Source organism: Oreochromis niloticus, linkage group LG14, assembly GCF_001858045.2.
Source record: "Oreochromis niloticus isolate F11D_XX linkage group LG14, O_niloticus_UMD_NMBU, whole genome shotgun sequence".
Taxonomy (NCBI): Eukaryota; Metazoa; Chordata; class Actinopteri; order Cichliformes; family Cichlidae; genus Oreochromis; species Oreochromis niloticus.
The window spans coordinates 23,032,283-23,054,722 of record NC_031979.2 but is presented as its reverse complement, the minus strand read 5'-3'; the positions used below and the strand labels follow the sequence as shown (position 1 = coordinate 23,054,722).

The following is a 22,440-nucleotide window of genomic DNA, read 5'->3' as shown; positions in this document are numbered from 1 at the left end:
CAGAATTAATGATTTCCCCATAATATCCCAGTAAGCCACAGCAGTGAACCAGTATGAAGAAAATGGAATGCAGCCATCATGAAGGCACTTGTGCTGTCCCTGCTGCGAGTCAAAATATATTTCTTAGTGTTTTCATTTAATTTGGTAATCTTCTAAATTTGGCCATTTTGCCTATTGGGCAGTTTTGATGATTTAAACACATTTTTACAACAATATTTCTGAACTTTTTCTCTAGACTGCATGAGTTTTTCTTGCAGTTCTATTTAGTAAAAAAACTCAGTGTTTCTCTCACCACTAGGGTGGTTGTGGTTGTTTAAAGGTTTTTTTTAGATTTCTTTGGCTTGCTTTTTGGTTTTTGGTTTTTTTAACCATAGCCGAGAAAAATTAAACTAACTGCTCAGCTCTGTACATCGAGTTACTATTTGATGGGTCATCACAGGGAAGAGAGAGAGGAAGTCCTGTATTTACATGCAGCCCTAAAGAGGATTTAAAATGTGCAAAGGAAAGATTGGAAATGATGCTGATAGTGTCTGACTATGACTTACAGTAACAGTGGGGCAGTAATGGAGCCCAAGCGGAGCAGCGCTGCATGCAAACTCAGCGCTCAAACGAGAGTATTTGTGTAGGTGTAGGGAAATGTTTGTAAAGTAGGGCAACTCTGTCGGGGAAAATAAAGATGGATGAGGCGCAAACTCATCAGCAGAAAGAAGCCATAAGAAATGCTGTCACACAGAAAGAGATGGGAGATAGAAAATATTAAAGCAAACTTAATAAACTGCTGAATAAGTAGGTGATAGTTCTCAGTCTTTCTCTGCTCCTCATGCTAAGAAAACTACACAAACCTCATATTCAAATGAATATGAGCCGTGTTTACTCATGTTCTGCCTGTCTGACAGTTGAAGGGGAAATGTCAAAAGATGATCAGCGAGTATCAGATTCAATCTCAGCTACTACAAATGAGATGCAGACTGATATCTCTGACTCAGCTGCAGTCGCCGAGCTACCGTGTGTGATTTGTCAAACGCGAAAAAAATCTAACTTGTGGGTTTTAGAGTATCCACAGATCCTCGTTCAAACGTTAATGAAACGTGCTGATAGGATTAAAGAAGAGAGGCCGTGAATGTTTTGCTTCAATTACAGCTTCAAAACACATCATCAAATGGATATACACAGAGCAAAAAACTGAACTGTTAGTTTCTCGAGATGTTTTACACCATTAATCGTGTTCACATTAGTGTGGCTGGATCAGAAAAATGCAAAACTCCTGGTCTGCAAATGTCAGAGATGTGGGGTTAAGTGCAATAAGACGTCCGATGGCTCAGTCCTGTAGTTAAGCAATATTTTAACTGTAGGCCCATTAATGCTTGAATTGCAGGGTTTATGGCTTTCTGTCTGAACCTTAGCTTGGAGATAATTTGAGATGCCTGGTTAAATACTGACAGATGTATGAACACATATTTACCCTACGACATTCAGATCAGTGGCTTGACATCAAGATCATGGACGATGCTCTGCATTAGCAGTTTTTCTATTATTACATATGTTTTTAAACCCTTTTTCTGCCTGGACAAATCTTTTACATATTACATCCAGTGTTGCTGTTCATGTACAGTGGAGACGGATGGAGAGAAGATGGAAAATAAGTATGTGTAAAATATGAGCAAACAACAGCTTTTATTTTAATTAATCCTCAAATTGGCATATAGACCAGGAGGGGATGACTGTTATCATCCAGGGCATTTTATTAGTGTTTTATTAATATGGTCTTCATTCTCTTTGATTTGGAGAACCTTTTAAATGAAATATCGATGCACCTACAGTTATCCCTAAAAGTTTAAGCAAGCTGGCGGTCTTTTTTTGAAGTTTGTGCGCTTTGCCTTTTTAGCTGGAAGAAACACAACAAACGAGGAGCTGGAGAGCATGTTGGAAAGTGACAACCCAGCCATCTTCACCTCGGGGGTAAGTCTTACAAAAAAACAAAACAAAAAGAATGCAGTGGGAGCGCACCTGTCAGTCACTACTTCCTTAATTTTGTACCTTCTTAGATAATTATGGACAACATCACCCAGCAAGCGATGAATGAGATCGAGACGCGGCACAATGAGATTATCAAGCTGGAAAACAGTATCAGGGAGCTTCACGACATGTTCATGGACATGGCCATGCTGGTGGAAAGCCAGGTGAAAACTGATCTCTCTCTCTCTCTTTCTGTTTCTGCAGCTGTGTTGCTTGAGTCTCGGCCAAATGCATGCAAATGAAACAAACATGCAAATGCTCAATATGTTTATAACTGACAATCCATCTGCCAGTTGATGCATAATAACTGGTTTCTACATGCAGAAAGGGCCATCTTGCCATTGCAGCGGTTCAGTAGCTCCCCGTGTTCATTAATAGTAAAATCATTAATCAGCTCAGCATGGTAGCATGCTGCTCCTCCCTATTAAAGCTCAAGTAACTACACGTCTTTCATTTTGCAGAACGGTTTTTAAGTGTATTAGTGTAATTGAGGGCCTGTCTATGCCAACACAGTTGGAAGGAGGTTATGTTTTCAGCTCCATCTGGGTGTCTGTTTGCAAACTATCTCAGTAAATTTAGACAGTTTTGGGGGAACAGATCATTTTTGGCTCAAAGTTAAGTTGATTGGAGTTTGGTGATTATCTCCACGTGGGATTTCTGGCTTTGGACTGTGTGTTTTTTTTTTTTGTTTTTTTTTTTATAAATGATTCTCCTGCTGCGATCATTAGCTGGAAAATAAATCTGACATCTAGGACTTTCAAGTTGGCAACTTAACAGAGTCACATTTTGTTAAAGCTTTTAATTATAAATAAACCTTAAATATTTCAGGCTTTGGCTTGGCGCATTTAGAGCTGTTCAGAATTAGTCTTTTTATTATGTTGCAAAATTTGAATGCTGCACATTGAAAAGCGTTCCAAGCCTCATCGAGTGAACAGTTCCCTAATTTTCCGATACGTATTTGGGTTTTCTTTAAGTGTTGAGTTGCCTTTTGTCTCCGTAGCAAAGTGGGAAACTATATGAGTAGTTTGTGTGTGTGTGTGTGTGTGTGTGTGTGTGTGGGGGGGGGGGGGGGGGCTAAACCCCCATAGAGATGAACTATTTCCTTCATCAGAAATAATCGGCCTGAATTATACAGAATGGATTCTGAGTTGGAGAACACTTGAAAATATGAAAAATAAGAAAATATGTGAAATATTGAAGTAAGTCGTTATATGAAACTGATTTGGGTTACACTGATGGCACAATGCAATAACATTTAGTGGGAAATTGTCTAATAATTCAGTGGAAATGAGTGTTTGTATGCGTGTGCTCTAAACAGTTCAATTAACTAACCCTTTATGCTCTCAGTGCCACATGATTTAAGATTAAACTGGAGTGTGATTGTTAAATTTACCCTTCTCAGCTTTGCTCTCTCTGTCTCCCACTCTCTTGGTTTTCCCCTCTGTTTTCTTCTTCACTACACAACACTGCCCCCACTCCAATGACTCTAAGCTCTGGAGAACACAGAACGTTGTTCCCCTTCTAACACAGCAAGGTAATTTACCTCTAATCCATGACTTTTCACCTGTGTAGACTTTGAATTATCTTTGTTTTAGTGCATGCACACAGAGCAGTCTGGGTCACTTTAGTAGTCATTTGATTTGTCAAGTGATTGTGGGTCAGTGCTAATGTGAAAAGTTATGATTTTTTCTTCTTGATTAATGCTGCTTTAATCATGGTTTATTACAAATACAATAGAAATGATAAGAGATATGATATCACAGTTATTTTCTGCTCTATGACATTCATGTAATGTCAGCTTTCATTAGTCTAGTCAGGTTACTTTGAAACATATTTATGAAATCTAAACATTGCTGGTACTACAGATTTCTTCTTACTATCACCTTAATGTGTCTCCATTTCTGATTCTTGTGCAGGGCAACCTCGTGAACAACATTGAGCGCTGTGTTATGGAGGCCCAGGATTATGTGGAGCAGGGAAAGGACAACATCCCAAAATGCAAAAAGTTCAAAAAGACCAACAGACGGGTGACATAATTATTTCTTTTTCTCTTTTTTCTTCTCCTTCTTTCTTCTCCTTCTCTCTCCTACTCATTTATCTGTTATTCCTCCCCTGTCACTTGCCTCCATCTGTATCCGCTCCTCCTCCTCCTGCCTACACATCTGGCTTCCTCTTTATTCTTCTTGTCTGCATGTCCTCCACACCTCCTCTGTAACTAACTTCTCCTAGGGGGAAATGATAGACCGCATTGAGTACAATGTGGAGCACTCGGTAGACTATGTGGAGAGGGCGGTATCAGACACTAAGAAGGCTGTTAAATACCAGAGTAAAGCCCGGAGGGTGAGTTGCTTAAACCGAAAAACGTGCTGTCATGTGAAACGGTGGTAGTTGAAGTCAGAATCGGTGCATGTGCATAGTGGAGTGGAGTGGTTGCTGTGCATGCTCACCTGTCATGTATCTGTGTATCGACTGTGGTTATTGTGAGTGTATTTAAGTCTACAGCAATGACTTTCAGCCTCAGTAACTATAGCTTATACACTCACCGGACACTTTATTAGGCGCACCTTGCTAGTACTGAGCTGGAGCATCTTTTGACTTTAGAACTGCCTTAATTCTTCAGTTCTTCCTTTTATAGATTCAACACAGTTCTAAGAACATTCCTCAGAGATTTTAGTCCATATTGGCATGATAGCATCACACAGTTGCTGCAGATTTGTCGGTTACACATCCGTGATGATGCAAAATCTACATCCCAAAAATGCTCTATTAGATTGAGATCTGGTGAGTGTGGAGGACATTTGAGAACAGCGATGGCCATGTTCAAAAAAACAGGTATGGATGATTTTAGCTCTATGACATGGCATATAGCCCTGGAAAGGAAAGGAAAGTATATGGTCAACAGCAAGACTCAGAGTTTAAATTGTGACCATTTGATACTACGGTGATTAAAGCAGCAAGTGTGCCAAGAAAATATCCTCCACACAATTATACCACCAGCCTAAACTGTTGATGTTCTGCTGCTGTAGCACATCATGTCGTGCCTCCAGAGATGCTCCTCTGCATACTTTAGTTGTAGCAACTGGTTATTTGAGTTACTGCTGCTCCCCTACCACGAACTTTAGCAGGTCATCTTGACCATGTGTACATGCCTAAATGAATTTAGTTGCTGCCATGTGATTGGCTAATTAGATACTTTCTTTAAAATGTGTACATAACAAACTGACCGGTGAGTGCATATAAGAATCTGACCTAAGGACAATTCAATTTGGTAAGAAAAATTATCTTTATATTTGTATTTAAGAGGAAATGGAATAAAAACACGCTGTATGTATTTTTAGTGTAACTTTTACAACCAGAGTCACTTTTAACACATGAACACTACATTCTGGTGGAGAGGCATGACAAGGAGCCACAACAGATAATAGTGATTTCACATGCTTAGTGCATATACAGTAAATGCACTAACTGTCATTTTGCTAGTTAAGCAAGCTGTATCATCTTAAATCATGAACTCTGGAGGTTCACTATCTTTGGACAGGACTATGTGAAGATGATTGTTCCCATAGTATATAAACATTTGACAAATGCCTTTGAAAGGAATCATGGTAGTCCCTTTTTTAAACAATCTGCAACACAGTGGAACAATTCTGCCACCTCTTGGTCAATGTCTAACAAGGTGCTCAACATTAGATAAATTGCACACATCTAATGACTCAGTGCAAGGGTCATCTACATGGTTATTTCCCCATTTATAATTAAAGACTGCAATCTTTCTTTCTTTCTCTCTCTCCCTCTCTCTCTCTCTCTCTCTCTCTCTCTCTCTCTCTCTCTCTCTCTCTCTCTCTTTCTCTCTCTCCCTCTCTCTCTCTCTCTCTCTCTCTCTCTCTCTCTCTCTCTCATTCATGTTCCTCTCAATCCCCTGACTCGTTATCTAACGCTGTGCTCTCCTTGTTCTCCCTCCCCATGGTCCCCCCCATCCAGAAGGTGATCCTGATAGGAGTTTGTGTTGCGATTTGTATCACCATCCTCATTATTTCGCTTGCAGTGGGACTCAGTTAGGAGCCTAAAAAATCATCACATGGCAGACAGGACAGTCATTATGAGTGACATGAATGCCAGAAGACACACACTACACACACACACACACACACACACACACACACACACACACACACACACACACACACACAACTGTTCATGTGTTAAATGTACTGTATGGTGGCCTCTGCAATGTGTGCAGTGAGCACTGCTTATGAACTGGGAAGCAAGTCATTGCATTACTGGTCTGAGGTCTGTGCAGCAAGCTATGAACACTCAAATATAATCTGCATCAACTTGTATTCTTAATGTGTGCTTCAGCTCCAGGAACGGTTTGTGCTTGGCCTGTTTGAGTTGCATAGCTTTGCATGTCTCACTCTATGTTTTCCAACAAACACAAATTGAAGATGATTGCATTATTACTAAAATGGTAATCAAAATAAGCTTATTTCCAATTAGTTTTGACGATGATGTATTACTAAAGCTAAAACAAAATAGTTAAACATGTTGGGAAATCCACTTTTGAGTCCCGTTGGTAAGAGTTAAATCACAAATTTGCGCATTAGAGATTTTGTCGTTTCGCAGGCATAGTGACTTTATGGAGGAGTGATCGGGAATTACAGCAATCTCCAAAAATGTATTCTCCCTTCCAGGTTTTCATCTGTAGTGTGCAAATCAGTGTTTATGCTTCCGTGCAATTACTGTTTTTGGAAAAGTCTAACAAATATAAAACCATTGACTTGTGGTGATGTGTTAACAGCTGGGTGGATGTTTTCTTTTTTTGTTTTGTTTTTTTAATAATTGTGATTTTTTTTAATCATGATTTTTAAGATACTGTAACAATGTACAGATTTTATTTCCTTCTCACCTGATACATCCATGATATATCAATGAATCTGAAATGACCAGGTAAGGTAGTTTATAGTTGTAATTTTTTTAGACAGAATGAGATATCTGCATTCAAAAGAACGCTTTCTTTTAATTCAATTTAATGAGGTTAAAAGAACCTCAGATGAACAACGACACATGACATATGTGTCATTATTTATTTTTTTAAATAAATAAATAATTTAAAAAAAAAAGCCAAAATGCAGAAACATTGTGTGGAGAACTAAGAACATTCTTAATACTTTCAGAGGGATTAAAAGGGTAAGTAGCAGCCATGTGCTGCTAAACAAATACATTTGATTAACTGAGCATCAGCAAGTGTTATAAATTCTATAAAAGCAGAGGTTTGGGTAGTTTACTGGCCTGGAGCATTCTACTTGTTAATGCTAAATGTTAAGGTTCATGAAACTGCAAATAGAAAAACACTGACCAAAGTCTCTGAAAAGAACATGGCAGCACAGTTTAGGTTTGCATCTGAATAAAACAAAAGACTTAGAGTCAGGGTTAGTGGAGAAGGGTTCTCGTTAAGGTCTGTGCCTTAATGAAAACCATCCCTGTATACTGCTCTGTCCCTCATCCTTCTCTGTTGGTTTAGAGTCTTGGTCTCAGAGAGACACGTAAGCCCTCACGCCACATCAGGGCATAGTCCATGTGAGGGTTTTGATTTGTTTTGTTTTGTTTTTTGTGGGGTTTTTTTGTAATACTTTTGTTTGCAGGTAACTTGTGAATGGAAAAACCCAATCGCACTTCTGTCAAGTTGAATGACAACATAACGGAAAATCACACTTCTGTTAAGTGGAATCAAAAGATAACGTAAAGTGTCTATTCTATTCTAATAGAAATGTTAACTAAAGTCGCACATGATCAAAAGAAAAGCATTGAAGAAAAGCACTGAACGTTTAATCTAGCATTTGACGCAGAATTTGCCTTTGCTTATGTACAACAGCTCGAGTCCCTGTTCGGGAGGGTTACAGAAGCTATGTTCAGCAATCCTCCCGCACAGGGACTCGAGGATCTGGGTTCACAAAGCCAATCTCCTGTTCTGTCCAATGCCTATTCCTGGTTGCCAGCATGTAGATGGCTCTTGTCGGTAACAAGTCAGGTTCCTCCTCCTCTTCCAGTAGAGGAGCTTCCTGTTCCTCCATTTCCAGGGTGAGAGCTGGGGGCTTTTTCTTCTCCTGGGCTGCTGAAGGGTGCATCATCCTGTAAAGGATATCGTAATGCATCTTGAAGAGGCTGAATTCGAAGGTTCTTTCACACAGCGAGCTTGAAAGGATTTTCTATGTCTGGAGCTCTGCCTGTGTGATTTTGAGCTCGGCGAGGAGGTCCTTGATCTTCTCAAAGGACACACAGTCCCTATTCATAAGGAGTCCTACTGAGCTCACCAACACTAAGACCTTCTTTTGGGTCTCTCCATCGACCCTTGCTGGAGTTCTTTTCAGCACCCATGGGAGCCATGGCATTCCATGCTCTTTGTATCTCTCCAGGGTCCTCACATAACAGAGGCCATGGCGCTCCATCTCCATGGCTATATTGCCCACCATGGCTATGGCCCATGCTTTCATGGAAGGTTTCCTTGTCATCGTTATGCACTTCCACATAATTGAAGAAAGTCCAGGAATGCCTTCCGTGTTCCCCTGATGTCCCTGCATTTTATGTCCAGGAACCACCTCAGCTTGAGCTCATGGAATTCTGCCTTGAGACACTCCTGGACATTTTTCCCTTCCCCTTTAATAAGCTGCCTGAATGGAGTTGGGAACGAGTCTCAGGTCGCCAGGTTCTCCGTTAACGCCGTCACTTTCAGAGTGTCTGGGCACTTTTCTCATCCAGAAGGTGATCCTGATAGGAGTCCTTTTCTCCCTGAAGCTCAGAGATCAAGATATTTTCATTTCTCCGAAACAGGTCTTTGAGCAGAAGGATGACCACTTCGGGGCCCAGCACTGAAGGCCTAACCCTATAGCATATAGTTGCAAGGTGTTTCAATGGCCAAGTTAAAGTCCAAACTTCAACCATATTGAAATGCTCTGGTGGAGTAGCTTTGCTTCATTAAAGGCCCACAAATCTCAACAAGCTGAGGCAATGTTAAGAAGAGTAAGCCAAAAAAAACCCTCCACAATGATATAAAATACTGAGAAATTTGTACAGAAAATGATTATTTCAAGTTATTGCTGCTGGAGTTGGTTCTACAAACTACTCAATCATGGTGTTTACTTAGCTTTTCACACACTGTTTCTGCACTTTGCCTTTTTTAACAAATAATGAGACACTGTAATATGTCATAAGTTTTTGTTTGAGTAAATTAAAATTGAATGAACTAATTTTAGTCTTTCTGTGTGGAATTAGCATGTTCTCCCCATGTTTGTGTGGGTTCTCTCCGGGTACTCCGGCTTCCTCCCACAGTCCAAAGACATGCAGTTAGTGGGGATAGGTTAATTGGAAACTATAAATTACCCATAGGTGGGAGTGTGAGTGTGAGTGGTTGCCCTGTATTTGTGTGTTAGCCCTGCAACAGACTGGCAACCCGTCCAGGGTGTACCCTGCCTCTCGCCCTCAGACAGCTGGGATAGGATCCCCCCCCCGAACTTCTTCATTAGAGGGACTTTTGCTAAAAAACATGTTTTAAAAGTGAAGTTTGTGTTTGGTGGATTTTTACTTTTTGATAAATTTGCAGTCTTCCTTGCATATTCTCGGTTAACCACTAGATGGAGCCAAAGTGATGCTTTTTATGTTGTGCATGTGATGGCTTTAACCGCAGAGATGATTTCTGTTTGTGGCATGTGTATATGACAGATGGTATGAGCAAAATGCAGGATTTAAAGATTTCTTTCTTTTAAAAGAAGATGTAGAAATAATTTAACATTTTGGTCACACTCCAGCATTATTAGAATGAATTAAATTGCATTTTTTTCTTGCTTAGTTCTTTTACTTATGTTGTAAACTGCATTTTGTTCAGATTATTATTATTAACCCTGTTCAAGTAAAGCACAAACGGTATAACTAACATGTTTTCTCTGCTCCCCATTTGCTGCTTTGGATGTTTTTCCTTTTTTCTGTTAACATCATTCAGAAGAAAATTATGATTCTTATATGCTGTATCATTCTGGGAGTCGTCATTGCTTCCATTGTTGGGGGAACACTGGGCTAAACCTCAGCCACGATCACACTAAAAAAAAACACAAAGTCACACAACAGAGCTAAAAGCAGAATAACACACATTTCCAATTTCCTGTTTTAACAAATGCAATCTATTACGTGTTCAGCAAAAGATGCGTTACATAATGTACAATAAATTTTACACACAGTGTACAGGGCCAGAGGTGTTTTGTTTTTGGGGGTTTTTTCGCATGAGTTGCTATTTTGTAAATGTGTGGTGCTGCAAACTGTTTATCAGAGTGTCGAGTGTTGTCAATGATATGATGTTTCTTGAATGAAAAAGTTACTAAATGATATGTAACGCTATACTAAAACATTCCAACTTCCAAGTATGACACTGATTCAGATGTGTCTTTTTTTGTGTTGTACAGGCAAAGTGACAGGTCACTCATCGGTTATGTTTTCAGAGCTATGTTATCTGTAGACCTCTGTTCATTTGCACATGTATTTATCTTTTTTTGTAGTCTTCTTACTTTCTCTCTCTGATGTCTTCTACCTCCCTCTTAAAAGCCCTGCATGGTTTAGTTCACTGTAAAGTGGTGTTTTGTACTCTGTTGCAAAAGGGAACACATCAAAAAGAACATAGCTACGCTGATGTTGGGTATTTTGCTCGTATATTTAACAAACTGCCAAACTTTTTTTCTAATTGCACATCTCTTGTAGTTGACAGAAACGATGCTACTGTACTTAATTTCATCTGGCCTTACCGGTTGTGCAGCATTTTTGACCGTTGCTCCAGTGTTGAGTGTGATTGAGTGCATGCATGCATATATAAGATTTGAAAGGATATTTGCAAGTTCCTTGGTAGCTACATGTCTGAACGTGTTGTATGTGAGTCGTTGGATGAAAACATGAGTGCTTGTTGGTAGCCAAATGTGTCTTTGTTTTCTAAAGTAATATAAAGCTCTCTAACACTGCCAGTATATTTAAATAAGCTGTTAAAGTGGAGTCTAGTCTGGTTGGATTAATGAAGTGACAAACCTTTTGTTTATTTCTGCCCTTTCTATAAACCCCAAGGTTTAAACAGTGCATATTATCCTGTCAAGCTACTTCTACTGTATGTTTATTTCCATTGATGAACTCACTGAGTCGATGAATGCATCAGCATGAACTCAAAGTAGCCCCGTTAAAAGACTCTCATATCATTTTTGGGGGGAAACATCAGACAGCACAGACTGCAACCATGTTACCATGTTGCCTACTCAACTTGTTGCCTTTGTGTTGTATTGTAATGACATTGTTTTATTTGTTTAATATGAGTCTTGTTTTTTTCTTTTTTCAAGTAAAGTTTGTCCCAAAAAATTACACTGAGTTTGTACTTTGCCTTGCACACATGATTCCACAGAGGCATAATGTATCCATAAGCCCACTGCCAGTGAAAACATGAATGGTGAGTCCTTGAAGTTAATGTGTTGGTAGCAAGTTATTTAAGCACCAGAATCTCCACAAACATGATTGCAAAATTGGAGAGGGACATCAAACATTCAGCCTTCCTCCAGCCTAGTACCAAACTGCTCTCCTTCACTGCTCTGGGTGGGCTGTCTTGTCAAGATGAACTGAGGATCCACAGGACTATGAGGTCACTTTGTCTAGACACAATTCTGATTTTGAGGAGTTTGGTCATAATCCCGCAGATGGTCGCTTTGCACCATTGACTCCTCAGTCAAGCACATACACAACGTTTGAACCTGAATGCACACAGCAGGATTATTGCTGCACCAACACATTATTAGTAGCAAAAACCAAACCTGTCCTTAGCTTTCTATCAACAGCAGAAGTGCAGTAACCTGAAAGCTGGGGCAGAGCGGGACTTGCCGGTAGCCATAATACCGCTTTCAGCAATTTCCCGTTCTCTGCCACATGGGAAAAAATGCAAAATAAAGATTAAAATGACAAAGATCTGTTTAGACCCAAAGAGCTTGGAAAGAAAATGACTGGACTAAGTTTCTTGAAGATGTTTCACTGTGACGAGCCACATAATTAATAGTGGGTTAGTGACTCTCTTAAGGTACCCAAGTAGGGTTTAACAACTGGGACTCTCCATCATTTGATTTTAGAACGGAAAAGTTTAGCCCATGAAACATCTTCACAAAATCTAAAGTGCAGTCGCTTTCTTTCCAAACTTCATAGACTACCTGCATTACAGAACCTGCACAGACCTGTTTACACGTTTCACTGCCTCTGATGTGATCTGCGACACATCTGAGCATGGATATGCTTCCACTTCATAGAAAACAGGCATTTATCTAGATGGTGCAAAAAATTAACATTAACAACAAAGCCAGCATTACCGTCCACAAACAGCCAACGATGTTGTGTCCAGTGCTCAGTTCCATCTTTTAACCTATAGCTTGTGCTGTATTGTATCTACTTTTCCCTTATCCAGTATAGTGAGACGATGCCCCACACATTTATTGGCAATATTTGTTAAAAAAAATCAACACTTCTCTGACATGTGACTGTTTATCCGTTTGAACTGAAAGCTGGGAAGGTTGTCATGATGCATCTGGGTAACTTTTCAGCATATTATATTATACTCAACAGGGGAAATTATGCACAGCCTTAAAATCTGCAAAGGCAGTGATTTCATCAAAATATGATGGAAAATTTGGGAAAGAAAAGGGATGTGTGCCCAATAAAACACTGGGAAGCTACCTGAGTAAAGTTAGTGGAGTCCTTTCAGTTTCACAGGTCAAAAGATATAGTCACACAGGACAAGTGAGTCACACAATAAATAAGGAGAAGCGAGAATGAGTGCAAGAAGGCAGAAAAGACCATATGAAGAAACTTCAGCTTCCTTTTGTTTTTATTTTATTACTTAACTTTACACTGAAGATTTGAAAATTGCAGTAGTATTTGTTCTTCACATGCTAAGTGTCAAACCTGCAAAGTTTTTGTGTGTTTGCTTTAAGCTGAATAAATCCATATTTCAGACAACTCAGCATTAGCGACATGCCCCATGTTATCCTTCATGTCCTACGCCCCAGTTTAAATTTGTTTGGATCTGGTTACCCTGCACTCAGATCTACATTTAAACTTCTCATACAGAATTAAGAGTGTAATTCCTCTTACTTCCTAATGCCACTTGTTCCAGTTTGAACTTGTTGAACGTGTTGTCTTTGTAGACACGAACTGTCTGCTTGACATGCTAGAAATGAACTTTCTACCCACTTCCCTCTTCTAGGTGCAGGCTCTGTCCTTTTGGCACCTAATCCTTTATTAGCACATGGGACTCTGAATTTCCCGTTTTGTTACATTTAAATCAGATGACAATTACTTCCTCTGTATACTTGTGCCTGTTGTGATAATCAAATAAAAACTCAATCACTTCACATATTTAACAGATTTAACACAGAGAAACAGTACCAGCCATTCACTATCATCAATTAACATAATGTCTGTATGTGGCTGTGGTTGCTCTAATTTACAAGTTAAATGTAATTCTCGCTGTCATGTCAACTATTACACCAACTTACCATCATCTGCTTGTATTTTACCTCACATGAGTTGGTTTACATCAGTTTCTTTTGGTTGAACAGCATCTTGTATTCAGAGTTTCAAAACATTAATTTAAGCATTGTAGGACTGCTTCAGTGTCACAGATTAGAGTATATTTGCTGACGGTGCAGATCTGCAGAAATATTAATCAGGAGTCCTCTCTTGTATAAATGTGTGTGCTGTAACTTTCACTACAACAGAAACATTTAAAGTGTTTCTTAATCAGAAACCATGATTCAATAGAAAAGTACGAGCTCGGGTTAAGGCATGTGACACTGTTTTTAAGTCTGGAGAGGCAAGCCAACTTTATTTATAAAGCACTTTAAAAACAGCCAGCAGCGACCAAAGTGCAGAACATAAAATAAAAAGTATAAATAGGAGAGCTTATGTGGAGGTACATAGAAGACTGAAAAGAGGCATCACAAGAGCCAAGCGTAGTTAAAAATGTATAGATCGGTACTTTAACAACAGCAACTCCAACTGCATGTGGTAGGGAATAATGACAGGCTGCAGGGACTGTCACGCACAAGACAAGATGTCCCAGCGACTCACTTTTCCAGGCAAACTGAGCCACTTTGCTTGCTTTGACTACCAGAACAGTGAGGTCAGCATTCATCTTGCACGCTCACATAAGAAAGAAACTCCACATTTACAGGAACACCAAATTACATCCACCCTGCACAGACTTAACATCAGCAAAGCAGCTAGATTAGATGGAGTTAGGAGTGCTGAAAACCTTTGCAGACCAGCTAGCAGAGGTATTTACAAAGATCTTTGACTTCTCACTAGAGCAGAATGCAGTTTCCACCTGCCTCAAGTTAGCAGCAATTGTCCTAGTTCCCAAGAAAACAGAAGTCAACTGTCTAGACAACCGTCTTCCAGTTGCTCTAACACCCAGCATCGCAAACTTTTTTTGAGAGAAGACTTCTTGCCCTCATCAAGGCTGCTATTCCTGACCTTGATCAATACCAGTTTTAATTCCAGACTAACAGATAAACAGATGATGCAGTTATAATATCTCTCTCTTATACACCTAGATCAACACAGATGTAAAGATTCTGGATTTCCTAGGAAACAACCCTCAAAATGTCAGGATGAACGCAGGAGTACAACAGGGTGTGTGCTTAGCACTCTCCTCTACTCCCTTTTTACATATGAGTGTTTCCCCATTCACTCCTCCAACTACATCATTACATTTCTATAGACTCATAGGAGGTTCAACACCCGGTGGGATTGGCCCTCCCATAACAACCTTAACATCACAAAAACAAAAGAGGATCCCCAGAGTATGCAGATGTCACATGGTCCACAAGCATCTCCCATCAGGTGAAGAAGGCCCAGCAGTGAGTATACTTTCTTAGAAAGCTGAAACAGACCCAGCTCTACAAAAACTGCTGATCAGGATATGTCGTTTCATGACATAGTGCTGCGCTGCCTGGTACACACAGAACAAGACTGGAAGGACCTGCAGAGGGTGGACAAAGCTGCTAAGGGTGTCATCAGAATCACAGTGTATATGACCAAGATATGACAGAGATATACACTGTGACTGGCACAAGAAGGCCAGCTGTATAATAAGGAAATTAACCCAACCTGAACACTACCTGTTATCCCTCTCCACTTTACCTTTTAGACTGATTTTATTACACTCTGGTACTACTATTCTTACATTTTTTATTTATACTTTTATTATTCTGCATAGATTTGAAGAGCTACTAAAGAGACTGCCGTTACTTACCATTAAAATTTAAAAACTTAAAGTTAAGTTTTGAAAATGTAAATTAAATGTATATAACTTTACAAATTAATACTTTGAGTTATTTGTTAGAATTTTTTAAACCCCTAAATTTAGCAAAAGTCTTGTGTGACCCATAATTCCTCTATATGTTGCATGAGAGAGACCAGAGTTTCACCTACTTCTTCTTTTTTTTTAGGGCTCTCCGGGCTTTACGAAGGCATTTCAAACTTGTACACTTAATGTTACAGGGCTTCAGGGTTGTGCATTTCCTTTCAAAAAAAACATTTTTACTAAGAAAAGCACTTCCTATTTGCAAAACTACTTTCACAGCATCAGGGTCATCTTCCTGTGAAGAAAGAGATGCACCGAGATGCAGGAAATCATTAGTGAACACGTTTGCACTACTACTTACAAGCTTCTGGCTCGACTGAAACAAGCAAACCACGCTTTTAATGCAGCATTTCATCACTTGAAACCACGAAATTCTAAATAAATGAATACAATTGTTAGCTAAAGAGAACCGATAAATTGTTAAAACAGGTGCATAAATGTAGCTGTTATATGGACTGCTAACTAAACATTTCAGATGCATGCCTGAAATATAAACCCACTGCCAACTGATTAAAGATTTAGGCAGTTTGCTACAAAGGTAGGCTGCATGCACTGAGAGTAACAGATAAAGCAGTGCAGGTGTTTATAAGGTGGTGTTGAAGGGGAGTATTTTTAACTCATCTGACAGGGTTTTGAGGGTGGGGGCTACATCAGATGACTAAGGTTGAAAACCACCATCATACAGGATGTGGCCAAAACACTGCACAAATTTTAAAGGCACGAGCTCACAGTTTCTCTCCACCCAGTTAAGCATCTTTTGACCTATCTGTTGTCAGCTAGCCAAAGGTAAAGAAGTGCTCAAAGATTTCCCCAGATGAACAAGTTGAGGAAGCATCTAATGATTTCTTTGAATGTGAATGTGTTATTATGTCAGTAACTGTACTATGTTATCTTTTGTCTAAGATGTTTTAAAACACTCATTCCCACAGTCAAAAATACTGCAGCCTGCTTAAAAAACTGAAAATCGCACTGGGCCCACACAATCTTAAATCTTCTGGTGGAAAAGATATATATAAATCTTATAAAGTTTGAATCTGTCTTGTGTGAAACTTGTATGAAAAGCATACAAGAGTGAAAACCGATATAAGATCCCTTGAAAAATTATATAAATGAAACTATGTTTTGGATACTTACTAAAACAATATATGAAAGTGGCCGCTTTCATGAGTAAATCATATAAGCCTTATATGATTCACTATATGAAGTAGGCCACATCTGATGCAAGTCTTTATAAGTTTTTTCTATTTCTTTTCCATATGGGTCACTCTAATTAAAACACAAAATAACGTGATGTATTTCCTTAAAACTCTATTCAAAAAAACATAAATAACACAGGGTGTCAGGTATAAATTACTAAAGCTTTCTAGTCTATACAATGTGTTTAAATCAATGCATAACCAACCTGCCACTGGATCTTCAATAGAAAAACAGTACATTTAGGTCTAAGTAATTAGTAATATCACAAACTAACCACCTCCTATTGACAGTTTTATTTTAACTTTTACATAAATAATTACATTTATTTAAATATGTAACTTTATATACTTGTAATTTCTATTACTGTAGCCCACCTGTAGATTAAAGATAATTAATTTGTAGTAATACAAATCTGAATTACTAACAAAATGCTTGTATTATATGTTGGACCAGTGGTCATAGACCCACATGATTCAATTTCAATTCAGTTCAATTTTATTTATATAGAGCCAAATCACAACAACAGTCACCTCAAGGCACTTTATATTGTAAGGTAAGCCCTACAAAAATAAAAACAGAGAAAAACCCAACAATCATATGACCCGCTATGAGCAAGCACTTTGGTGACAGTGGGAAGGAAAAACTCCCTTTTAACAGGAAGAAACCTCCTGCAGAACCAGGCTCAGGGAGGGGCGGGGCCATCTGCTGCAACCAGTTGGGGTGAGAGAAGGAAGACAGGATAAGACATGCTGTGGAAGAGAGACAGAGATTAATAACAAGTACGATTCAATGCAGAGAGGAAAAACTCATTGCATCATGGGAGTCCCCCAGCAGCCTATTGCAGCATAACTAAGGGAGGATTCAGGGTGACCTGATCCAGCCCGAACTATATGCTTTAGCAAAAAGGAAAGTTTTAAGCCTAATCTTAAAAGTACAGATATTGTCTGTCTCCCGAGTCCAAACTGGAAGCTGGTTCCATAGAAGAGGGGCCTGAAAACTGAAGGCTCTCCCTCCCATTCTACTTTTAAATACTCTAGGAACAGAGTATCTAGCTTTTCAGGGAGTTTTTAGGACTTCCTGATAATAATGAATTACAGTAGTCCAGCCTAGAAGTAATAAATGCATGAACTAATTTTTCAGCATCACTCTGAGACAGGATATTTCCAATTTTAGAGGTGTTGCACAAATGGAAGAAAGCAGTCTTACATATTTGTTTAATATGTGCATTGAAGGACATGTCTTGGTCAAAAATCACTCCAAGGTTCCTCACAGCGTTACTGGAGGCCAAGGTAATGTCATCCAGAGTAAGAATCTGGTTAGATACCATATTTGTAAGATTTTCAGGGCCGAGTACAATAACCTCAGTTTTATCTGAATTAACAAACAGAAAGTTAGCGGCCATCCAGGTCTTTATGTCTTTAAGACATTCCTGCAGTTTAACTAATTGGTGTGTGTTACCTGGCTTCATGGATAGATAGAGCTGCGTGTCATCTGCATAGCAGTGAAAATGTATACTATGTCTATTCTGATGATGCTGCCTAAGGGAAGCATGTATAATGTAAACAGAATTGGTCCTAGCACTGAACCCTGTGGAACTCCATAATTAACCTCAGTGTGTGAAGAGGACTCTCCATTTACATGAACAAATTGGAGTCTATTAGATAGATATGATACAAACCACTGCAGCACAGTACCTGTAATACCTACAGCATGTTCTAATCTGATATTATGGTCAACAGTATCGAACGCTGCACTGAGGTCTAGCAGGACAAGCACAGAGATGAGTCCACTGTCAGAGGCCATAAGAAGATCATTTGTAACCTTCACTAAAGCTGTTTCTGTGCTGTGATGAGCTCTGAAACCTGACTGAAACTCTTCAGATAAGCCATTCCTCTGCAGATGATCTGTTAGCTGTTTGACAACTACTCTTTCAAGGATTTCTGCTTTGAAAGGAAGGTTGGTGATTGGCCTATAATTTGCTAAGACTGCTGGGTCTAGAGATGGCTTTTTAAGTAAAGGTTTAACTACAGCCAGCTTGAAGGCCTGTGGTATATAGCCTATTACTAGAGATAGGTTGATCATATTTACGATTGAAGCATTAATTAATGGCAGGACAGTTTTGTAGGAATGGGGTCTAAAAGACACGTTGATGGTTTGGAGGAAGTAATTATTGAAGTTAACTCAGAAAGATCAATTGGAGAAAAAGAGTCTAAATGAATATCAATGGTACTGAAAGTAGCTGTAGATAATGTTACATCTGTGAGATGGTTATGGATAATTTTTTCTCTAATGATTAAAATTTTATTTGTGAAGAAGTTCATGAAGTCATTACTAGTTAATGTTAAAGGGATGGTTGGCTCAACAGTGCTCTGACTTTTTGTCAGCCTGGCTACAGTGCTGAAGAGAAACCTGGGGTTGTTCTTACTTTCTTCAATCAGTGACGAATAGTAAGATGTTCTAGCTTTACGGAGGGCTTTCTTATAAAGCATCAAACTATTTCTCCAGGCTAAATGATGATCCTCTAAATTTGTGACACGCCATTTCCTCTCCAGCTTATGAGTTAATCTGCTTTAGGCTACGTGTTTGAGAATTATACCACGGAGACATAATTCTCAAACACGTGAGATGAGAAATAGAGGTTTTAATGTGAGGAGAAACTTTGCAGACTTGCTGAAATGTGTGGTATATGAAGGGTATATGAACCAAAACGACACAGAACTGGCGATTAAAGGTTCACTTCATCTACTTTCTAAACAAAAGATATAATTTTTTTACTTGGCTCTAGTGTTTTAGACTAAAACACTAGAACCAAAATGTACTAAAACTTTTAGTACATTTTGGTTAGATTATAAAGTAAATTTCCTTAGCGGCATTTAACATATGGATTTTTTTTCAGTACTATTAATACTTATAAACCACTTAGATAATACCACATATAAGTAAATCAACACACCAAAATGTAATTGAAACTGAATAAATGTCCAAAGAGACCAAATTCTACTTTCAAATTTTAATTTTATTGTTATTCTGTTTTTACCTTTTGTAACAGAGGGAGAGGTCCACTAATCAATGTGTTAATGTTTTAGTTAATACAAGATTCATTTACTGTAACTAAGGGCTCATTTACTTATTTAGACACATAACAGTAACAGTGATGACGAGAATAACTGATAAATGTAAACGATACACTCACTCATATAGCTACGAAAATCTCCAAACTTATTCAAAGTTGACAAAATCTCACATTCACTTTCACAAAGCAAAATCAATATTTTACATATAATTCACAATAATGCATGCATATCCCCCATTATCCTACAGATAAGTATGAATCCCTTATTACTAGGAAGTAATTATCCATGAAGCCATTAATGTACTTATTAGCACTTATTATCAGTTTCCTTTGACCAAAATTCAATCCAGTCTCAGCGGCCTGGAAAGAGGTAGAAGCGCTTGGTTAGAGTGCATCTGTCTTTGGTTGGCATCTGTCTCAGTTTCTCAGAGGGAAAATCTTCAAAGCGTTGCATGACCTGTGTGACGGAAACATAATCAGTGATTGCATCTGTTTGCCTGCAGCACTATCACCAAATGAGTTTTCAGGTACTTACTTTTCTGAAGAGCTCGTCGATGTCGTCCTCATGGGAGCACGTGTTGAATACCTCCTTGATGAACTGGATCAGAAAAGACCCACGGTCTTCCTGTCTGTATGAAACAGTGTCTGCAGGAAATCATGTGAAAACAGAATCAGACTATGCTTGTGTGTTATTGGTGCAAATTTCAGATGCTTATCTTAATAATGGCAGAAACCTTTTGCTTAATAAAACCCATCAGCAGACAAACTGACCTGGGGTGCTGGACAGAAGTGAAATGAAGTCCTTTTCTTTGTGCACATATCGAGTAGAGTCATCCACAATGCTGTTTTCATCAAAGTGGCTCTGGGACACATCATCACAGACCACTTTTGCACTGTCACTCACCATCACGGAGCCACCAGATTCTGCAAAACACGCAGCATGCTTTTAATTCAGGTCCAAACTGTAGCTATGAGGACATTTGTACATGTTGGTCAGATGAAATGATTGAAAGTCACCTCCTCTGCAGGCCTGGATGATGATGATCTTTGGTTTGTTTAGCAGTGCTGAGCATTTCTGTGAGCCCAAGTACTTGTAAATATTGTCAACAGGGAATTCATCCGGTTCTCCTTCTTCTCTGTGATTGACACCGAGGACAATTCCCCGTTTCCCATGAGACATAATCACCACAAACACACTGTCTGTCTCTTTGAGTTTGGGATGTTTGGAGAACTTCATCAGAGCCTCATCTATCTTCTGATTGAACACAAAAAGTCCCAGCATCAGTTATTTTGTCACTCAGCCTTAATTTGCTAGGAAAGAATAAAAGATTATTATTTAAATACCTTTCCAGTGAGATCTTTGTATTTGACCACTTCATAGTGCAGAGATCGGAGAAGTTTATCCATGTTCTCCTCGTCAACTTCAGCTCCTTTTCGGGTTAATCTCTCATCAGAAAAATTTCGATTAGTGATTAGCAGGGCCACACGACTGCTGATGGACTTTTCTGCCACAGGGTAAATCTAAAAATACAAATGTAGAGACAGAATATTTACAGTTATAAATGTAAAATTTAAGTGTATAAACTTACAAAGTATCCCAAATTTGAATCTTGTTTGTTAAAGTGTTTGAACAGTGATGACAAACATTTTTATCGTTCAGCTTCGTCGTCCAGAAAGAGTCAGTTGTGGCGATGAGTTCGGAGGACCAGCTTTGCTCCTTCTGAGATGCTGCAGCTGGAAAAAACAAAAGCACTGTTCAGACTTTATTCTGTACGATTTCCTTCTTCCAAACAGGGTGAACTCACCAGGAGGCTGACCACAGGACAGACCCAGCTCAGAGTAAAGTGTAGGATCTCTCTTCTCCAGGTGTTCGATCAGCTTCCTGCTGGCTTTATCTCCTTTCCTCTTCACCATGTCGATGAGAGCACGGGCCATGTCTGCTTTGTTACTGTTGTCTTCAAGCACAGAGTCAATCTCTCCATCATTCAGCAAACCCTCTTCTAAAAGGTCATCCAGGAGCTGTTTAAGAAGGGCTTTTGATACCTTTTCAACAAACCGTCCTCTCACTCTGGCAAGCTCCTTATCTAGAGGGAAGAATAAGATCAAATAATCATGTCAAAATCACAATCGATCACACATTAACACTTGGAAAATGCATGAATCGTGATACCTTCTGTCTTACCTGCCATTTTTCATAACCTTTACTTCACAAATTTGCAGCCTGTCCCCTCCAGCATGTACAAATGATTGTGTGTTTGTCAAGTTGTTTTATCTATTAATAGTTATGTGGAAACCACACTTCCATGGAAGTGGTTGTAATCAAGTCAAACTTGAAATGCAACATAAAATATTTTCTTTTTCTTCTGGGCAGTGGTCTCTGAGAAATGAAGTCATGACAATTCTCTTTGTTTGCAAAGAAGCACGTCTCTCATATTTTCTAGGAGTCATGTTTCTGAGCACCTCCTGCACTACTTGTGCTGTCTGTATGTTACGATTTGCAAACCTTTATATGTGCTCATGTGTGCTGTGAAGTATTTTGGACAGCACTGCCTGATTTCCTAGGAACAAAGAGATGCCAGTAAGTGGTGATAGAGCAGTTAATGAAATGTAAGGCGTTTTAAATTCAAGGATCAACTAGCTTTTGCATTTTTAACATTTATTTTAACAGGATTTTATTTAAGCCTTAACTTTAATTGAACAAGAGTTTATAAACTCTTCTTCCTGTTTT

At 38.9% G+C, this 22,440-nt stretch overlaps 2 protein-coding genes across 6 annotated transcripts in view; one reads left to right on the top strand and one right to left on the bottom strand.

Annotated features, from left to right (window-relative positions):
* The window catches only part of LOC100707847 (syntaxin-1A), a 74,902-nt gene extending 63,502 nt beyond the window's left edge, over positions 1-11,400 (top strand). Inside the window, exons 7-11 of one of the 5 annotated variants that reach the window (XR_003213961.1) lie at positions 1,886-1,959; positions 2,046-2,180; positions 3,508-3,550; positions 3,933-4,043; positions 5,998-9,048. Coding sequence is in view for 4 of the 5 variants with exons in the window: in XM_005459376.4 (XP_005459433.1) it covers positions 1,886-1,959; positions 2,046-2,180; positions 4,246-4,356; positions 10,010-10,087 (398 nt within the window). In the remaining variant the exon portion in view is untranslated. The other 4 variants (XM_005459376.4, XM_019367710.2, XM_005459378.4 and 1 more) reach the window with 4 other exon arrangements.
* Positions 11,401-19,634: 8,234 nt separating this feature from the next.
* LOC100708116 (caspase-1-like) lies at positions 19,635-22,046 on the bottom strand. Its single transcript, XM_019367172.2, has 8 exons — positions 21,895-22,046; positions 21,518-21,796; positions 21,358-21,446; positions 21,057-21,233; positions 20,730-20,967; positions 20,484-20,636; positions 20,248-20,357; positions 19,635-20,169 (listed from the first exon to the last, which is right to left on the bottom strand). The coding sequence occupies exons 1-8, from the start codon at positions 21,899-21,901 to the stop codon at positions 20,065-20,067; spliced, it is 1,158 nt and encodes a 385-aa protein (XP_019222717.1). The 5' UTR covers positions 21,902-22,046; the 3' UTR covers positions 19,635-20,064.
* Positions 22,047-22,440: the final 394 nt, after the last annotated feature.